Source organism: Talpa europaea (genome assembly GCF_964194135.1).
Source record: "Talpa europaea genome assembly, chromosome: 5".
Classification (NCBI taxonomy): Eukaryota; Metazoa; Chordata; class Mammalia; order Eulipotyphla; family Talpidae; genus Talpa; species Talpa europaea.
In genome coordinates, this window is record NC_140071.1 from 142,722,301 (window position 1) to 142,739,831 (window position 17,531).

At 71.8% G+C, this 17,531-nt stretch overlaps 1 protein-coding gene across 1 annotated transcript; it reads right to left on the reverse strand.

Annotated features, from left to right (window-relative positions):
• Positions 1–1,419: 1,419 nt before the first annotated feature.
• HMX1 (H6 family homeobox 1) lies at positions 1,420–4,470 on the reverse strand (the record flags this gene model as incomplete). The annotated part of the gene is made up of 2 exons (XM_084234258.1): positions 1,420–2,000; positions 4,080–4,470. 2 exons carry the CDS (start codon positions 4,468–4,470, stop codon positions 1,420–1,422), a joined length of 972 nt encoding a protein of 323 aa, XP_084090384.1.
• Between the last annotated feature and the right edge of the window lie 13,061 nt (positions 4,471–17,531).

The following is a 17,531-nucleotide window of genomic DNA, read 5'->3' on the forward strand; positions in this document are numbered from 1 at the left end:
ACGCCCGGTCAGGGGCTGGCCCTTCCAGCTGCAGCTTGCTGGGGCCCGGCCTGGGGCTCCAGACCTGACCGGAGGGGCTGGGTGGGGGAGCGACTCCCGGTGGTCAGAGCGCTGGAGTTAGGGCAGGCAGATGAGCGCCCACCTGCCGGGAGACCCCGGGGCGCCTCTCCTGGGCCGTCTGGCGCCACCGGAGGAGCCGGGCCCTTTGCCGCACACCTCGGTTCAGAGAGTCCATCCCACCCTGGAGGGGAGGGGGGGTTACTCGATTCTGTCCCAGAAACGACCCTTTCTGGCCTGGAATGACCTCTGTCCCCAGACCCAGAAGCTTCGGAGCACGCCCCGGCTCCATCTGCACCTCAGGGCTGGGGGCCCGGTCGCAGGGGTGGAGGTCAGGGATCAGCCTTCACCCAGAGCCTGTAAGGTGGGCCCTGGCTGAGCCCCCAGCTTCCCAGTGACCCAGACAGCCGGTGTGAAGCTGCGCCCCAGTTCTCCACCTGCCTTTGCTGGAGCCCAGTGTTTTGTTTTGGCCAAAGGGGAATCTGCACACCCCTTCGGGCTGCCGTCTCCACTGAGGGGAGGAAGGGGCGGTGGAGGGGGGCAGCGCCCTGCGGCTTTGTGATCTGCCTTCACCTGCCTGTGGCTTTTGGTTTCCACAGAGGCTCCAGAATTTGGGGAGCACGGTCCCCTCTCTTCCCCTGAGGTCCCGGAGCCTTCCGGGCAGGAAAGGGGCAGAGTGCAGCCCCCACACCACAGGGCATGGGGGTGTCCCAGAGGGGGATGGCGCCCATGCAGCCTGCACCTGCGGAGGACCCGCCACCCCAGAGATCACGCGGCAGCAGAAGCTTCCAGAAAATGTCCCTTTTTATTCCATACGCAAATAAGCAGATTCGTTTAAAAAAAAAATCTCCGCCTGGAGAACCGGATTGGCAGCCGCAGTCCAGGGAGGAGCCCTGCCTGGCCCGCTCTGCGTCCCGCAGGGTCCTCCACCCTCCCTCCCCAGGAGCGCTCTGCCCCCCGTTCTCTCTGCTGGGGACCCTCCTGGAGTCCACCAGGCTGGTCACAGTCCTCGGAGGCCGCAGTCCGGGTCCCTGCGCTGTCCATCCCGGAGGGGCATGGTGTCCAGTCCCCTGGCAGCACGCTGGGCAGACTGTGTGTGGCCCCGGCGCTGGGGCCGGCCCGGGTCTGCAGGCCACCACCTCCACCGCGCATCCCCGTGGGGGTCCAGCCTTGCAACCGCTCCGAGCCACAGGCTGAGGTCCCGGCGGCCCTCACAGGGCTGGGCCCTCCAGCTGCTCCCGGTGCCGGTGCCGGTGCCGGGAGGCTGCAGGCGCTCCCAGCCCTGCCCCGGCCCCCAGCGGCCCCCCGCGGCCCGCCGCCCGCCGCCGGCCCCCCGCAGAGCTCCCCAGGGCCGGGGGCAGCTCACACCAGGCCGGGCATCTGCGCCCGAAGAAAGGGCACGGGGGCGGCCGCGGGGAAGGCGGCCAGCGGGTAGGCGAGCGCCCCGGAGAAGCCCAGCACCGGCGGGGGCGGCGCGGCGGGCGCCAGCGGGAAGGGCAGCGCGGCGGGCGCCCCGGGGGCGGCCGCGGCCGGGGGGCTCTCGTGGTAGAGCACGGGCACGCGCACGAGCCGCTGCGCGCCCGGCGGGGACAGGCTGGCCGCCTCCAGCTCGGCCGCCAGCTGCCGCTTCCACTTGTTGCGGCGGTTCTGGAACCAGATCTTGACCTGCGTCTCGGTGAGCTGCAGGGAGGCGGCCAGGCCGGCGCGCTCGGCGCTGCTCAGGTAGCGCTTCAGGTCGAAGGTGGACTCGAGCTGGAAGACCTGGCTGCGCGAGAAGACCGTGCGCGTCTTCTTCTTGCGGCCGCCGCGCGCCTCCCCGGCCGCCTGGGCCTCCGCCGGCTCCGCCGCCTCCCGCCGCGCCGCCCCGGGCCCGGCGCCCCGCGGCCAGGCCCCCTCGGCGCGGCCCAGCGCCTCGCCCGTCTCCGGTGAGTCCCGGTCGCTGGCTGCAGGGGAGACAGGGGCGCACGCTTGGTCCCTTGGCGACGCCCCGCAGTGGCGCGCGCCCCACAGCACCTGGAGGTCCCCGCCGCCCGCGGGGACCTGGCCCCTGACAGCCTCGGCCGGGCGCGCTGGCGGGGCAGGGGCAGCGCCGGGGAGCCGAGCCTGGCAAGAACGCCCACCCCGGGTGCTCCCTGCCCACACCGCTCGCAGGCCAGCCCGGCTCAGGCGGCCTCCCTGGCCACGGTGGGCCCCGGGGCGCTGGCAGGAGGGGCCGCCCCCTCAGAGCAGACGGTCAAGAAACTGCAACCAGCACCCCCAACGCAAAAGCAAAGACTTGTAGCCGCCTTCCTCCCCGGCCAGCCCAAGCTGACCAAAGCCGCTGGCTGGGGGAGCGCTCCCTGAGGGCGAGCAAAAGCAGGCGCTCCCCAAGAGCCCCGGCTCCCACCACGCACTCCCTCCCCGAGTCCGGGGCACATGGCCCGAAAACCTTCAAGGAGCCCAGGCCGACAGGGGACAGAGCGGCGCACCCGCCCAGGCCCACTCTGGACTTCTGGTTCCGCCTGTGGGCTTGGTCCCTGAGTTGATGCTCCAAGAGGGAGCCCCCCTGGTCCCCAAGAGGAGGGCCCTCTGCCCTGAGGCTGGTAAGGGGCTGCCCTGCGGAACAGGCCGCCAGAGGCCCCTCAAGAGGTGCGGCCAGAGGCCTGCCCAGGAGGTTCGCCCTGACCAGTGGGTCCTCTGCCTTGGCCTGAGCACCCCGCAGAGGCGGGCAGGTCGGAGGGCTGTGGCGGGAGTGCGGTGCCCATGCCTGCGGCCCAGTGAGGCCCGCAGAGCCTGCAGAGCCGGATGGGGGGCTTGGGCTGGCTCCCACGTTAGTGTCCACGATCGGCAGGAGCCCTCGCGGGCCGGCAGAGCGGCAGGCCGCAGGTTGGCAAGCACCCCCAGCCGTGGGGGCCTCTGCCCGATGCCCGCAGAGGCCCAGGCATTGCGGCCAGGCAGCACAGCGGCTGGCCTGGTCAGGGGCAGAAACCCGCATTGTGCGAAATAAGGAGGAGCCCCGGATTCCTGAGCTACAGAGGGGCTGCAGGTGGGCTGGGGGAGGGGGCCGGGGAGAACAGGTCTTGCCCTTTGCACCCCCTGAAGGACACCCAATTTTATCACTGGATTTCAGAGAAACCACTGGAGTCGATGAAGTTTACAGGAAGCGGGGAACAGGACGGAACAGGACGGACTTGCTGGCCGAGGACTCTGAGATGTGGGTCACTCTGCGGGGGGTCATTATACACGGGGCAAGGGAGTTATCCAAGACCTGGGAGGGGTCCTGCCCCCCTGCCCACCCCGATGGCACACACAGCTGCCGAGACTTCAAGCCAGCGCCAGGGAGAGCCCCGAGCTGGCCTCCCAGGGCCTGTGTTTGGGGGGCTAGCGAAGCCTGGGGTGCTGATGGAAGGCTTCAGGTCTTCCCCCAGGGCCTCCCTCCACGGGGCAGGTGCCCCAGGGACACTGGGAGCAACTCCTGGGGAGCGGTGGACCCGGGTTGGGGTGTCGGGGCAAGAGGGGTGAGTGGGTTGGGGGCTGAGCACCCCCTCTGAGCCTTCTGCGGGGAACAAAGGCTGGAGGGGGAGGGGCGGGAGGGAAGAGGGACTGGGGGCGCCGAAGGGGGGGGTCGCACCTTACAGGCCCCGCTGGCCGCCCCAGAGCCCGGAGGAGGGCGAGGGAGGCCGCGCAGAGAAGGGGCTGGGCCCGGGGGGCACCGCTGAGGTGGGAGAGGAGCCCCCTGGGCGCCAACGTCCCTCAGCGGCGGCTTCCCCGCTGGTGCCCCCCCTGCGCTTTCCGGGGGGCCTGCGCGCCTGCTCCCCGCCCCTCCCCCGCGCCGCCCCGGCCCCGCCGCGCTCCGGCCTCCCGGCCTCCCGCCGCCTCTCCTTTCTCTGCCGGCGCGGGGCTCCTCTTGGGGTCCCCCAGCCTCCCTCTCCGGCAGAGCCCGGGCCCCCAGACGCCGCCTCCCCGCCCGCCCGCCCGGCCGGGCCCCGCAGCCCGTCCCCGACGCCGCGCGCGGAGGAGGCCGGCCGGGCCCCCGCACTCACGGTCAGGGCTGGGGCCGCCTCCGGGGCCGCCGGGCGCCCGCCGGAACCAGCGCGTCGCGCCGCCGCCCAGGGCGGGGGGCGGCCCGGGGCCGGGGGGCGGCGGGGGGCCGGGGCCCGGCGCGCCCGGCCCGAGCAGCGCCCCCGCCTCCCCGCCGGGCCCCGCGCGCGCTCGAGGCTGCGGCCGCCGCCGCGCGGGCTCCGCGTCCTCGTCCTCGGGGTCGCCGTCGGCCTCCGGGTCCTCGCGGCCGCCGCAGCCCCGGGCCGCGCGCGCGGCGCCCCCGGCCCCGGCCCCGGCCCCGGCCCCGGCCCCGGCCGCCAGCAGGTTCTCGATGAGGAAGGAGGAGGCGCGCGCCGGCGTGGCGCGCCCGGGCTCCGTCAGCTCGTCCGGCATCGCGGCCGCGGGCCCGTCGGGGTCTCCGCTCTGGGGTCCGGCGCCCGGGGCGCGGCCGGCGCGGGGCCGCGGGGGGCTGGACCCGCGGGGGCCCGGGGCGCGGGCCGGGCGGCCGGGCGGGCGGGGCGGGCGCGGACTCCGAGCGCCGGCCGGGCCGCTGGTGCCGCTCTCGCCGCCGCTCTGGTCGCCGCCCGGCCGGGCCGCGGGGGGCGGGCGGGGGGCGGGGCGCGGGGCGGGGCCGGCGGGCGGGGGGGCGGCGGGGCCCGGGGCGGCGGCGGGGGACTCGCCGCCCGGACCCCGCGCGCAGTCGGTCGCGCGGCCGAGGACGGCGGCCGCGGCCGGGCTGGGGGGCGCGGCCGACCCCGCCGCCCGGGGGCCTCTCCGGGGCCGGGGCTCGCGCGGGGCGGGGCGGGGCTCCCCGGCTGCGCGCATTGGCCGCGGGCCCCGGGGCCGGGCTGGCCAATCGCGGCCGGCCGAGACCCGCCCGCCTCGCCGCGGGGAGCGCGTGGGGCCGCGCGGGAGCAGCCGCGCGCGCCAGGGTGTGCTTATGTGCCGTGTGCACGCGCGTGTGCGTGTGTGCAGGGCAGGCGCGTGTGCAGGGCGGGCGCGTGTGCGTGTGTGCAGGGCGGGCGCGTGTGCAGCGCGGGCGTGTGTGCAGGGCGGGCGCGTGTGCAGGGCGGGCGCGTGTGCAGGGCGGGCGCGTGTGCGTGTGTGCAGGGCGGGCGCGTGTGCAGGGCGGGCGCGTGTGCGTGTGTGCAGGGCGGGCGCGTGTGCAGGGCGGGCGCGTGTGCAGGGCGGGCGCGTGTGCAGGGCGGGCGTGAAGGCCCGAGGCGTCCGGGCAGCCGCGAGAGGCCGGGCCGGCCTTTGAAGGACCCCGGGGTCCGGGCGGCAAAGTCGCCGGCTCTTGTCCGCGCGCCCTGAAACGCGCTCTCCAGGCCGCAGGGAGGCGCCGAGCCCTCCGGCCCCCCCGTCGGTGCCAGAGTAAGGAAATGCACCCCCCGCCCCCCCACCCCCGCCTGCCCGCGAGGCGGCCGAGGTCCCCCGAGGAGGGCGCCCCGGGACCGGGGCTCAGGGGCGGGGGCGGCTGCGCGGCTGCGGGGTCCTGGGGGTCAGGGCCCGCCCCTCTGCGCCCCCCCTTCTGCTCCTGGAGCCGGGCGCCGGGGGGCCGGTAACGAAAGCGCATTCGGCGACCCGGACGGCCGGATCCCCGCGGTCGGCGCGCGGCGGGGGAGAAGCCGGCTTCACCCGAGCGCGTTTTCTCGGAGATGCATCCAGCCCCCAGCCCAGCCAGCGCCCAGCGCCCGCCCCCCGCCCACCGGCGCCCAGCACCGCCCCAGCGCCCAGCGCCCAGCCCCGCGAGCGCCCTGCCCCCCCCAGCGCCCTGCCCCCCCCAGCGCCCTGCCCCCCGGGCGCCGCCCGAGTCCCGCCCGAGTCCCCGCGGGCCCCGCCGCGCTTCGCTTCGGGACGCCGTGGCGGGCAGAGGCACCTCCACTTTCCAGAGCGGAGGCTGAGGCGAGGCGAGGCCAGGCCAGGCCTGGCGCCCCAGCCCCGGGCACGGCCAGGGCGCGCGCCCGCACCGCGAGGCCGACCTGGGGCGCCAGGGCGAGGCCTGGAGGCCGGCGGGCGGGTCCGGCGGGAGGGACCCCGCCACCCTCCCCGCTGGGGGGGACCTTGGGGGCCGCGGGGGCCACCCCGGGGGAGAGGCCGTCCCCGACTCGGGGCCGACTCCCCGCCCTCCCCGCGCCCGCCGCGCGCAGAGGGGATCCGGCGCGGGGCTCCCGGGGATCCGGCGCGGGGCTCCGGCGGGGGCAGCGGGCTGCGGGCTGCGGGCCCTGCCCCGCGACGCTGAGCCCAGGGAGCCGCCGGCCGGGGACGGCTGTGGTCTCCCGAGTGCCCCGCGCTGCCCAGGGCAGAGAGCGCCCGCCGAGGCCCGGCCGCCGGCTCCGCGAGGGCAAGAGCCGGGGGCTTTGAGAGAAGCGCAGCCCGCCCTGCGGTGTAGACAGGGGCGCGGGACCCAGGAGGCGCCTGCACACACGCTGCCCCGCACCTTCCAGGCCCCGCCTGCCCCCAGGGCTGCCCGAGCCCCTCAGCTGTTTCTCCAGCCGCGCACAGAGGTCCCCATTTTTCAGAGCATCCCACGGTCTGGATTCTAATCCCCTCCAGGCTGTGCGGCCTGGGCCGCCTCCCCACCCCTCTGGCCCAGAGTCCAGTGCTGGAGACTGGCTGAGTGAGCGCAAGGGGCGGACCCGCCGGGAGAACGGTGGCCCTGGCACTGGGTGGCCGCCTGGCCTCCCCACTGCCCTTCGGCTGCCCTGGAGAGCAGAGCCCTGCAGGCTCCAGGGACCCGCAGCCAGAGCAGGCCTTCCTCCCCCCCCCTCGTTCTGGGCACAGCCCCCCGCCCCAGGCTCAGCAGTGGTCAGGGCACCCCAACACTGCCTGCACTGCGGCCCCTCCACACCTCCTGAAGTCGTGTTGCCTGCGCTGGGGCGAGCTGCTGGGGCTCTGGTGAGCTGGCAGAGCTCACTGCTGGGGTGCAGGGACAGTTAGGGAGCCCGGAGCCCAAGCTCGCTAAGGCGCCTTTGCACACAGGACGCTGGCTGCTGGCCATGGGGGTCGTGACATAGGCGCTGACCTCAGACCCGGGCAGCCTCAAATCCTGACTGTTTGGAAACCCAGACGCTGTTCTTGGGCAACCGGGACCCCCTGGAGATGCATCCTGGGCGGCCCAGCCTGGAGACCTGCTCTCGCCCTTCTCTGAGGGGCCACCTCATCCTGTGCTGTCTCCACCCCCCCCCATGCCCAGCCACAGTGGGCCTTGCTTCCCCGTTTACTCTGTCCCCCCAGCTCCACCACCCCCGTGCAGGAGCCACCTTCAAGCCCCCGCAAACACCCCTGAAGGACACCAGTGCCCTCCTGACTGCATGGGTGGCCCCAGAGCGGCAACCCCAGAGCAGGGACCCCGAGCAGGGAGCAGGCTGGGCCTCTGCTCTGGCCCCCTGTCCCGTTGCTCTGATGACGGGTGTCCCGGATTTCAGAGAATGTCCCTGCCCAGGCTTCTGTCTCCCTTGTTCTCGCTTCCTCCGCCCTTGTCCCACTCCGCGTCACCTGGATGAAAGAGGCGGTGACCACCCCAAGATCCACCAGGGTCCTCCAGCTGCCCCACCTCGCTCCCCGCTGCGTGCTCCCTGCTGGGTGGGGAAGCTCGTCTCCCCCAGTGGGGACACCGCCTGGGGCGCCCCTCTGAGAGCACCTTGACTTTCCACCTGGGGGCTGATGCTGGCTGGGCTGAGGGACCCCCCAAGGGGCTTCTCCCTGGATCTGGGCCTCCGCACCACACTGGTCCCCACAACGAGTGGGGGGGCTGGGACTCTGCAGCGTGGCTCCCCTCTCTGCTCGGGCTTGGAGCACCCCAGCCCGTGGGGCTCGGGGTCAGGTGGCAGCCTGACACCCCCGACGCCGAGGGGCCCTGGCTCCTGCAGGATGGGCAGGCCCGTCCGTCTTTCTCTGGGGCAGCGCACAGGCGTCTGCCTTCCGTCTGCCTGGGAAGGCTCCGGGCGCCGAGGGACAGGGGACAGGGGACAGCCCTTCCGCCTCCTCCCCACCTGGCTCCCCGGCAGTCCCGGGGCGGGGAGGGGGAGGAGGTTCCTGGAAGGAGCGGGCCAGCTCTGGGCCGCTGAACTCCAGGTTCCCAGGCTGCAGAGCCCCGGGAGCTTCTGGGGGTGGCGGAGCTGGGAGGTGACAGGGTGAATGGTGGGCCTGGGGGCAGCGGAAAGCGCTGGCTCAGCAGGGGCCCTGGGGTGATCCGCCAGGCGAGAGGGAGCCCCGTGGTCTTCCTGCTCCAGTGCCCCCGGCTGGGTGGCGGGTGGGGCAGAGCAGCCAGTGCCGGCCCCTGGCCCGGCCCCCACCGGGCACCCCCAGGCGAAGTCCGAGCACTCTCCAGGTGTGCAGGCAGTGGCCGGGGCCCTCTCAGCACCACCTCTTGGCTTGGGCCGCCGTCCCCCCAGCCGGGAGGGTGCAGTGCGAGAAGAACAGCCCTGCTCGTCTTGGCGCCTTGAAAATACTTGCTTTGAAAAAGACGGGATGTTTGAAAATGATCTGGCGGCCTTTGGGGGTCCAGCCACTTCCTTCTGTGTCAAGTCTCCCTTTAAACGTTGGAAGAGGAAGATAATTTTCCTACCCCCCCAGAGCCCCGCTCCCCAGGAGGTGGGGGGCAGAGCGGGAGGAGGGGAAGCTGACATCCCGCGCCCCAGGCCAGTGGAGGAGCTTCTCCAGGCCGCTGGGCCAGCGCTGCCTCCCGCCCAGGGCCCTTCCAGCACCCCCTTAGGCTGAGCTGGGAGCGGCTGGGGCGGGGGAGGCAACCTCCGGCCAGCCCAGGGGTCCCTGACCGCCCCAGGCCAGGCCTGGGGGGGGGGGCCTGGGAGGGGAGGCCCGTCCCTTCTCAGCAGGAGGCTTGGGCCCAACGTTGCCGCCTGAAAACCAAAGTGGAAAGAGCTGACCAGAGGAGGCCACATCCAGGCTCTGCCGTCAGCGCGGCCTTGTCACCTGCCCGTCCGGCTGTCCCTCCTGTCCCTCTGTCCCTCACGCTGGGCTGCAGGCCAAGACGCCCTTGGAAGAGGGGAATTCTGAGGTCTGCCTGCTCCACCCGCCCAGCCCCGCCCGCCCCCCGCCCTGCCCCCCGCCCTGCCCCCGCTGGGCACCCCAGCTCATGCCAAGGCCAAGGGGGCACAGGCCGAGCCCCAGGTGAAAGTCGTCCTGTGCCCCGCTGGCCACGCTGCGCCGGGCAGGCAGCCCTGGTGCTCCGCTGCGTCTGGGGGTGCTTCCTGTCTGGGGGAGAGGGGGGCGTCTCAGCCACTTTCACTGGGGTGCAGGGGACGTCTGGTTTTAATCTGAAGAGCACCTCGAGGTGGGAGCAGGTTTTGGTTTCCACAATGGAGCGCAGATTTGCGCTGGGCTTGGCCAAGCCGCCGGGACCTTCAGGCAGCTCAGGCCGCCCGGCCTTGATTGGAAGTGACGGGGCTGGAGAAATGAGGCTGGAACAAAGGGCCGGGCCGCCAGGCGGGGAGCTTCTTCCCGGGGCGGCCGGGAGTTTCTGGAAACCTTGGCTGCCCGTGTGGGAACCGCCTGTCTGGCCCTGCTCACCGCCTTGAGATGGATGCCTGTGGGCTCAAAGCCCGCTCCGTGAGCTCAGGGTGCCAACGGGGACTCTCGGCCAGCTCCTGCATCTGGAGATGCAGCCTGGACACCCCCTTCTGGCAGCGGCTCCCGGCCTGGGGGAGCAGGGAGGCCCGAACTCCTCCCCCAAGGGCCGAGCTTGGAAGTCCCAGGGGCGGACAGCCAGCCTGCCTGGAGCTGGGGGGGGGGGGGGGGGGCTGGGCGCAGAGCACTGGGGGAGTGTGAGGAGAAGGGGGCGCCTCCAGCCCAGTGCTCCCCCTACCCCCCCCCCCTTCTGGGGCCTTCTGAGCTGGGCCGCCAGGAGGGCAGGCACCGATAAAAGCCTGGGGGGAAGAGCACACAGCTGCACGCCTCTCTGGTGATGGTCTGTGTGGCCTGTGGCCGGGCACTATACCCCACAAATCTGCCTGTTGAAGCGCCAACCCCCAGATCCTGGGGCTGTGGCCCTCCTCTGTGGTCAGGCAGGACAGATGCTCCCCGAGATGGCACACATGCACACACACTCCCCACCGCAGCCCGGGGGAGACTCCGACACGCCAGGAGAGGGCTCCAGACCCTCTGCGTTACCTGGGCCACTACCGGGCACTCACAGCTGCTCTGCCCGAGCTGCCCCTGGTGTGATGCTGGGCAGGAGAGGCTGCCCCTCACCCCTTTGTCCTGCGTGAGCTGCGCGCCAGGTAGGAGCGATGTTTAATTTAAGCACATGGATGACAGACCCCCCCTCCACAAGCGATTCCCTGGGGCCTGGGCACATGCACTCGGGGACACCAGGGCCCGCAGTGGGGAGAGGCATGGGGACCCCCAAGTACTGGGGTGGCCGGGTGGGGCAGCAGAGGCAGCAGCTCCTGGAGCGGCAAAGCCCCCAGCTGACCCACTGGAGGGTGCATGAAGGGGCGTCCATGCTGGAACCCCCGGGCGGCACGAGGTCCGCATGAGTGGGGGTGCTGTGGGGTCAGGCCCCGCGGGCCACCCGGTGACCAGCCTGAGCTGCCCAGGATGGAGGAGCACAGCGTGAGAACCCCGGAGAGGCCCCCCTTCACCCCACCTTTGCTCTGGGACGCAAGCAGCTTGTATTCCCTCTACATCACACATGTCCGGCACAAGAAATGTGAAACACGCGTGACGACATGAAGGAGACAACACCGGCTGTGGAGCCCCGACCCCAGACTGCGCCCTCCGCACCTCCCGAGCAGAGGCAGCCTCCAGCCGGGACGCCCCAACCACTCTCAGCCACAGACCCCACACCAAGGCCAGGTTCACCCCCTGCACCCCCACACACAGTCACGCCCCACACACAGACCCACACCCTCTGCACACGCGTCCCCGTCACACAGACTGTGCCCATCCCCACTCGTCCACTCAGGACACTGCCCACACACCCACACCTGCAACACTCACGCGCACGGCTGTGCACACTCCTGCACACACTCACACACCCACACCTGCACATGCTCACGCACACCTCCACACGCGCACATGCTCCTTCGCACTCACGCACACTCTACACACACCTACACACACTCCTCCACACACGCACACACTCACCTCCACACACCTACAACCAGCACACACCGTGTGCACCTACACCACACAAAAAGCCCACACACCCACGCACACTCATGCCTCCGTTCCTGGGCACATCGGCCGCCTGCTCCGGGCTGAGCAAGGCCCGGACCAGCATGGAGGGCGAGTTCAGGCCACGACTGCAACGCTCGCTCCGCCTGGGGTCCCAGACATGGCTCGGCGCAGGCCCCCCGGGGCGCCCCGCTATGCTGGCCTCCACCGTCAGCTGCACCCCCGCGCACCTGCAGCCCTGCTGCCCAGACAGTGGCGTGGGGGCCCCGCAGCGCCAGGAGAGCAAGACCAGGCCGCCTCCGACCGGGCCCCAGGTGGGGCAGCTGCAGCCACTGACCATCCCGAGGCGGGAGGCGGGGCCTCCCCGGACTGGGCCTGGGAGGGACGTGTCCAGTGGGGCTTCGAGCCACGTGAGGGCCACGCACCCCGGCTTCTGACGAGACCCGGCCCTCAGTGGGCCACAGGAGGGAGCTTCTTGGTGCCCACACCTCCTGGGTCGAGCCCCCGGCTGGCAAGAGCCGCTGCGGGACAGCTGCAGGGCAGGCGGGGAGGGGGCCCCTGAGTGGGGGCCGTGGGCAGATTGCTAAGCTCCAGGCCCTCTGTCTGCCACACTCGTCACCTGACTCCAAGGGCACCCCAAATGTGTGCCGCTGCAGGGGGCGGCTGTTTTCTGAAGGCCCCGCGCCTGGGCGAGGGTGGGGGCGCCAGGGCGAGGGTGGGGGCGCCAGGGCGAGGGTGGGGGCGCCAGGGCGAGGGTGGGGGCGCCAGGGCGAGGGTGGGGGCGCCAGGGCTCGCCACCAGGTTCCAGCCCCACCCGAACCCCTAGGTTAGAGGCTCTGTCTCTACCCTGTACACTGACAGCAAGCGCAGCATGCCCTGCCATGCACCCCCGCCACCCTCCCTGCCCTGCCTCTCTGCTCCCTGCACCCTGGCCGGGGGGCCCCTTCACTCAGCCCGACACCCCCCCCCCCCCCCCCCGGACAATCCTCAGCAGCTGGTGATGTTTCCTGGTTCCTTTATGCACCGCAGCCTGTCCCGAGCACCCCGACAGGAGTAACTTGGCCGGGGCTACAGGGTTGGGGCGAGGTCGGCCGTCCTGTGTGCTCATGAAGCATTTGGGGGGCTCGTGCTCAGGCCACAGAGCCCTGGCAGACTCACAGCATGGAGGCGGGCGGGACCGTGTGGGGGTCACCAGCTTTCAGGCAGCTGTGAACACCTTTGCCGAGACACTTGGTGTCCCCAAGGCCGAGTCCCGTCCTGGGACAGGCGGGAGGGCCGCAAGACCCTCCCCAGAGCAGACGTCTCCTGGGCCGGGCTTGGCCGGGCAGCTCCTGCCGCAGGGGCGCGGGCTGGACCCCAACGGGCCTGCAGGGAGGCGGCGGTGTCCCAAGGGCGCCACCTCGAGGACACTCCGGGGACTGACCGAAGGCAGTGACCGCCTGCAGCTGTGTCCCCGAAGCCGCCTCAGCGGCCCCCCCACCCCGCGCCCACACCCCACCGCACCCCCGCCATTTCTGCGACAATTGTGGTGTCTTAAAGTCTCTGCGTGGTGTGGGGGCTGATGTGGGCAGAACCGAAGTGGGGGTGACTTCCTCTCCCCAGGCCCAGACTGCGCGTGGGTCTGTCTCCAGCACCCCTCCCTCGCGCCCCCTTCCGCCCTGCCCTGGTTGTGCAGTGGGGCCCGCCCCTCCCAGGAGGCCCCTCGCGCAGGAGGGGTGCTGAGCGGGGGCGCAGGCTTGCACAGCATTCAGGGCACCGTCCCTGCCCACTCCGGGGTCTGTGGCACAGTGGGGACCCAGATCCCCCAGGGCTGGGCTTACTCCAGGCCTCCCGACAGCGCGGGCAAGTGAGGGGTCCAGGCTGCCCCTTCTCCAGCCTCCAAGGGACAGAGGGGCAGGAGCTCTGGGGGGCCCTCCCCACTTGGATGTGCGCCTCCCCTCCCCCGCAGGCGCCTGGAGGGCCCACCGTGCAGGGCCCTCACAGTGGGGCGGGCCTCTGCCCCCTGGGACTCCAGGATAACCTCTCCTGGAAGCAGAAGGGGCAGGCAGGCTGGGGCCACCCCCGGTGCCCAGCACCTGGGCCCATCCTGCTGGCCTCCCACAGTGGGAGGACCCCGTGTCCACTCGGGGACAGGGCCCCAGAGAGTTGCGGGTCACAGGGCCCCACAGTCGGGCAGAGCCAGCAAATCACAGGCTCCACCTCGTGCCCCCGCAATGTGGGACCATGGGACCAGCGCCCAGGAGGGAGCTGAGCACCACTGCCCCGTCCATGCCGGCAGGGCCTCAGCCCTAGGGAGCCAGCGGAAACCAGAGGAGAAAGGAAAAATAAACCAGAAACTCCAGTCTGGAGGGGCCCGTCCCCCGCCCCCAGCCAGCAGCACCCCTTTCTTGGGCCTTCCTTGCTATGTTCACCTTGCAGCAGCCAAGCCCTGTCCCTTGCTCTCCCTGCGCCCCTCTGCAGGGAGCTGGGCTGCACTTCCTGCTGCTGCACTGCTGGGGTCCCAGCCCCCCAAGTTCAGTGCCAGGCATGCCGGGAGCCCCCGGACCCTGCACGCTGGTGTCTCAGAAGCTGGGGCCCCTTGAGTTCTGCACTCCCTGAAGTCCCTGCCACCGCGGGTGGCCCCCAACCCCTGCTCCCTCCCAGGTGGCTCCCTTAGGCTTCATGGGGAGGGAGCAGAGCCCTCTGGGTCTGTGGGGACACTCGCCCAGGCCATGGGCTGGAGGTGCCTCCTCCCAGGCACCCAGAGACCCACCCAGCCTCCCGGCCACTTGAGCCTGGCCCTCCCCCTCAGACCCGAGGCCTGACAGAGCCCTGGAAAGGCTAAGAGGACTCAGAAATGGGAGGAGGAGCAGATGAGCCAACCCCCAAGGAGCGAGTGCATCCAACCCAACCCCCTCCCAGGTGAGCCTGCTGGGACCAGCACCCCACCCGGCCAGCAGCCCCTCGAGGCGGCCGGGGGCTCCCCTTCCGGGGCTGAGGTAGGGTCCTGGTCTCCCCCAGCCGGCCCTGGTGGGGGGCGCTGCTGGCAGGCGGAGCAGAGCCAGGACCCCTTCCCGGCCCCTTTCCTGCTGTGCTGGGGGTGGGGCGGGGCAACTGGTTTGCTCCCCACCTTGAATTCCAGGGCTCCTGAGGCAGACTCTGGCCGAGTGGAGGTCAGCTCCCGGCGCAGGCTCCGGGTCGGAAGGCAGGGCCAGTGACCTCAGAGGTCAGCCCCGAATGGGCCCCCCCCCCGCCCCCCGCGTGTTGAGCGCTTACTGCTGAGTGACCTGACCTGTTCCCTCGCTGGAATGGGTACAGTACCCGCCCCCCAGGATGTCCTGCCCAGGCAGCGCTGTCCTGGGAGGTCCTGGGAGGCGGTGGCCACCTCGGGCCTGGCTGCACCCAGCTGGCTTCTTTCCTTAGCGAGGGAGGGGGCGTGGGGTCAGGGCCTGGGCTAACGGGAAGGCCCCTCAGAGCCTCAGCCCAGAACCCGGGCCTCCTGGGGCGTGCAGGGCCTGGCTCCCGGGGAGGGCACCTGGCGGCCACCCGGCCAGCCCAGCCTCAAGCCACCTCCCCAAAAGCCTGGGCTCAGGCCCTGCAGCTCGCATGGCGTCTTCCCGGGCAGCCCATCAGGGAGCCGTGTCCGGGCGCCAAGCTCCCGGGACACGGGCCCTCCAGCCGCGCTTCGGCCATCTGTCCCCAGCCAGGCGCTTCCCTCCGGGTCTCTGCTTGGCTCCCAGGACTCCGGTCTGTGCCTCCAGGAAGGGACCCCAAGCCCCCAAGCCCACCCCGAGACGGACCACAGGACAGCAGGCTGCGTGGCTGGGGCCCCCAGGGGCCATCCTGGCCTGGCGGGGTTGCCGCCCAGGGGCTTCAGGAGGGGACGCCGCCCAGCACCACGCTGGGATGGAAGCGCCCTGCACCAGCGCCCGCGGGTCCTGAGGCCTCCTCCGCCTGGGAAGGGAGTTAGGGGTCATGGGCCAGCAATGGGGTCACGTGGAAGGCCCCTCCCCCCACCGTCCAGCCGCAGCAGCCGGGGAAGAGAAGGGGCGGACAGGCTCCCTCTGGCCACAGGCCCCTGACCCCCACAGGGCCCAGCAGAGGCTGAACTGGGAGACCCCTGGCCGGCCGTGGGATGTCCACCACGGGGTCACCAGGACGTGGGGTTTGCTGAAGAAACGCTACCACTTACTCCTATGTTTCCCAAACAGGAGCCCCACAATGGCACCAGCTTTAGGGGCACCAGAGGCCCCCGGCGGCGGGGAGGGCAGGGCAGGGCCGCTGGACTGCGGAGGAGGAAGTGGGCTGCACAGGAGGCCATCAGGTGCGGGAGCTGCCGCCCACCCGCGGTGGAGGGGGACGTTTCTGTGAATGGGGGCTGGGTTCTCTCCCCTGGGCCAAGAGAGGAAGCAGGGACAGCCGGGGCGGGCGGGGAACGCGCTGAAGGCCACACAGCAGCAGCAGCAAAAGTGGATTTGAATCCAGAACACCGGCTGCTGGGACTCAGCTCTCCATGACCCCGTACCCCCCGCTCCGCACCCCCCAGGTTCAAGGGCAGGAAGGCAGGGCCAGCGGCAGGGCAGGGCAGAGGGGCCCGGAGGACTCGGCCCAGATCCGTTTCCTCCAGCGCTGACTGATTTCTCCCGCAGCCTCTGCATCACGCAGGCGGGGCCGGGGCCGCGGCCACATGAGGTAAGTCCGGGAAAAACGAGTCGGGCGCCCCGGGTTCAGCTCGCTGGAAAAGCACGTGGCCCGCTCGGCGCGCCCAGTCCAGCGGCGGCTGGGGACACCCCCACACAGCTGCGAGGCCGGCCCAGCCCTGCGGACACCCCTTACCGGCCCTCCGGATGCGCCCCCCCTGGACGGCCGTTTCCCGGGCGACGCCAGCACTTGTAAACCATCCCTCTGAAGGGCTCTGTTTTTTTTCAGTTGAGCACTTTCGGGGATGGGTCCCCCAGAGTGCAGCGGGAGGGCTGGAATCTCGGCCAAGCCGCTCCCCTCCCCTTGCCCGCCCCGCCCCCACCCGCTCCCTCCTCGCTCCCTTCAGGAAACTTTTTTGTTTTTAAGATTTATTTTTTATTTATACGAGAGCTGGGGTGCAGGCCAGAGGCGCGGGAGGGTGAGAGGGTTCGCCAGAGAGAGAGCGGGGAGCAGAACAGGCAGACGGACTGAAGGACACTGCTGGGGGAGCAGCGGGGAGACGGGAGGGGTCTGCCGCGCCCTGTGGGAAGCTCCCTGCCTGGCCGGGGATGGAACCCGCGCTGCAGAGGCTGCGGACAGCTGCACAGCGCGGCGCTCAACCGGTGGCATCTCGGGGAGGCCCTCCTTCAGGAATCTTTATTGGGGCCTCAGGAGCCTGGCCGAATCGCGGGGGGCCTGGCTGCCCCGGCTCCCTCACCTCAGCGGGCGGGTGAGCCACTCCCGGCCTTCACTTTACAAGTGCCCACCTGACCCACAAGGCTGCCCAAGGTGACCCGACAAGTGGGAGGCCCCAACCTGGCCCCAGTTCCGCCCCAGCAGGCCCCGCCCCCAGCCCCAGGGCGCTCAGGTGTGCCTGGCAGGTCCTGCAGGCTCAGCCTCCACACATCCCCCCCCCCCCAGCACCTGTGCAGCAGGTGACAGGCTGAGGAAGGAACCGAGCAGCAGGGAGCCAAAGAGAGGGTTTCCCCAGAGGACAGGCGAGGCAGCCCCCGCCCCCCCACGCCCCCCCTTCCCATTGGGTTCTGGTGCTTCGCGCACCCCTGGGGAGCTGGGCCGGTCCTCCGGGCGTGGAGACATTTGGGGGCCCTGAGGTCGGGACGTTTGCCTGTCCTTCCCGGCCAGCGCTGCCCCCCGCGGCGCGGACCTCTCCTGCCGCCCGCTGCTCCCCTCAGCAGTGTCCTTCGGTCCTTCTGCCTGCTCTGCTCCCCGCTCTGGCTCTGGTGGATTCTCTCACCCTCCCGCACTTCTGACTGTTCCCAGTCCCGGAACCATCGCGGGGTCTCAGCCCCCCAGGGCCGACGTGTCCTTCTCGCTGCCTGGGTGGCCGTCCCTGGCATCCTCTGCTGGGCTCCAGGCAGCGGCGGGCTCAGGGAGCACCCCCACCTGGGAGACGGGGCAGCGTGGCCCCGGGAGTGGGCCCAGGAAACCCCCTGGCCTCACCTGAGGCTCGAAGCCAGCGGAAGCCAGCGGTACCCGCCAGAGGCTCCCAGCCGGCCAGGGCCACCCAGACTGCAGCTGGGCTTGCTTTGGGGCAGCCTGTGGCCAAGGGAGAGGGTGGCCGTCGCCTCTCGTCCACCCCCTGCGCACCTGTCAGGGAGGAGGGTGGGGGTCAGAGCCTGCCTTGCTGTTCCCCC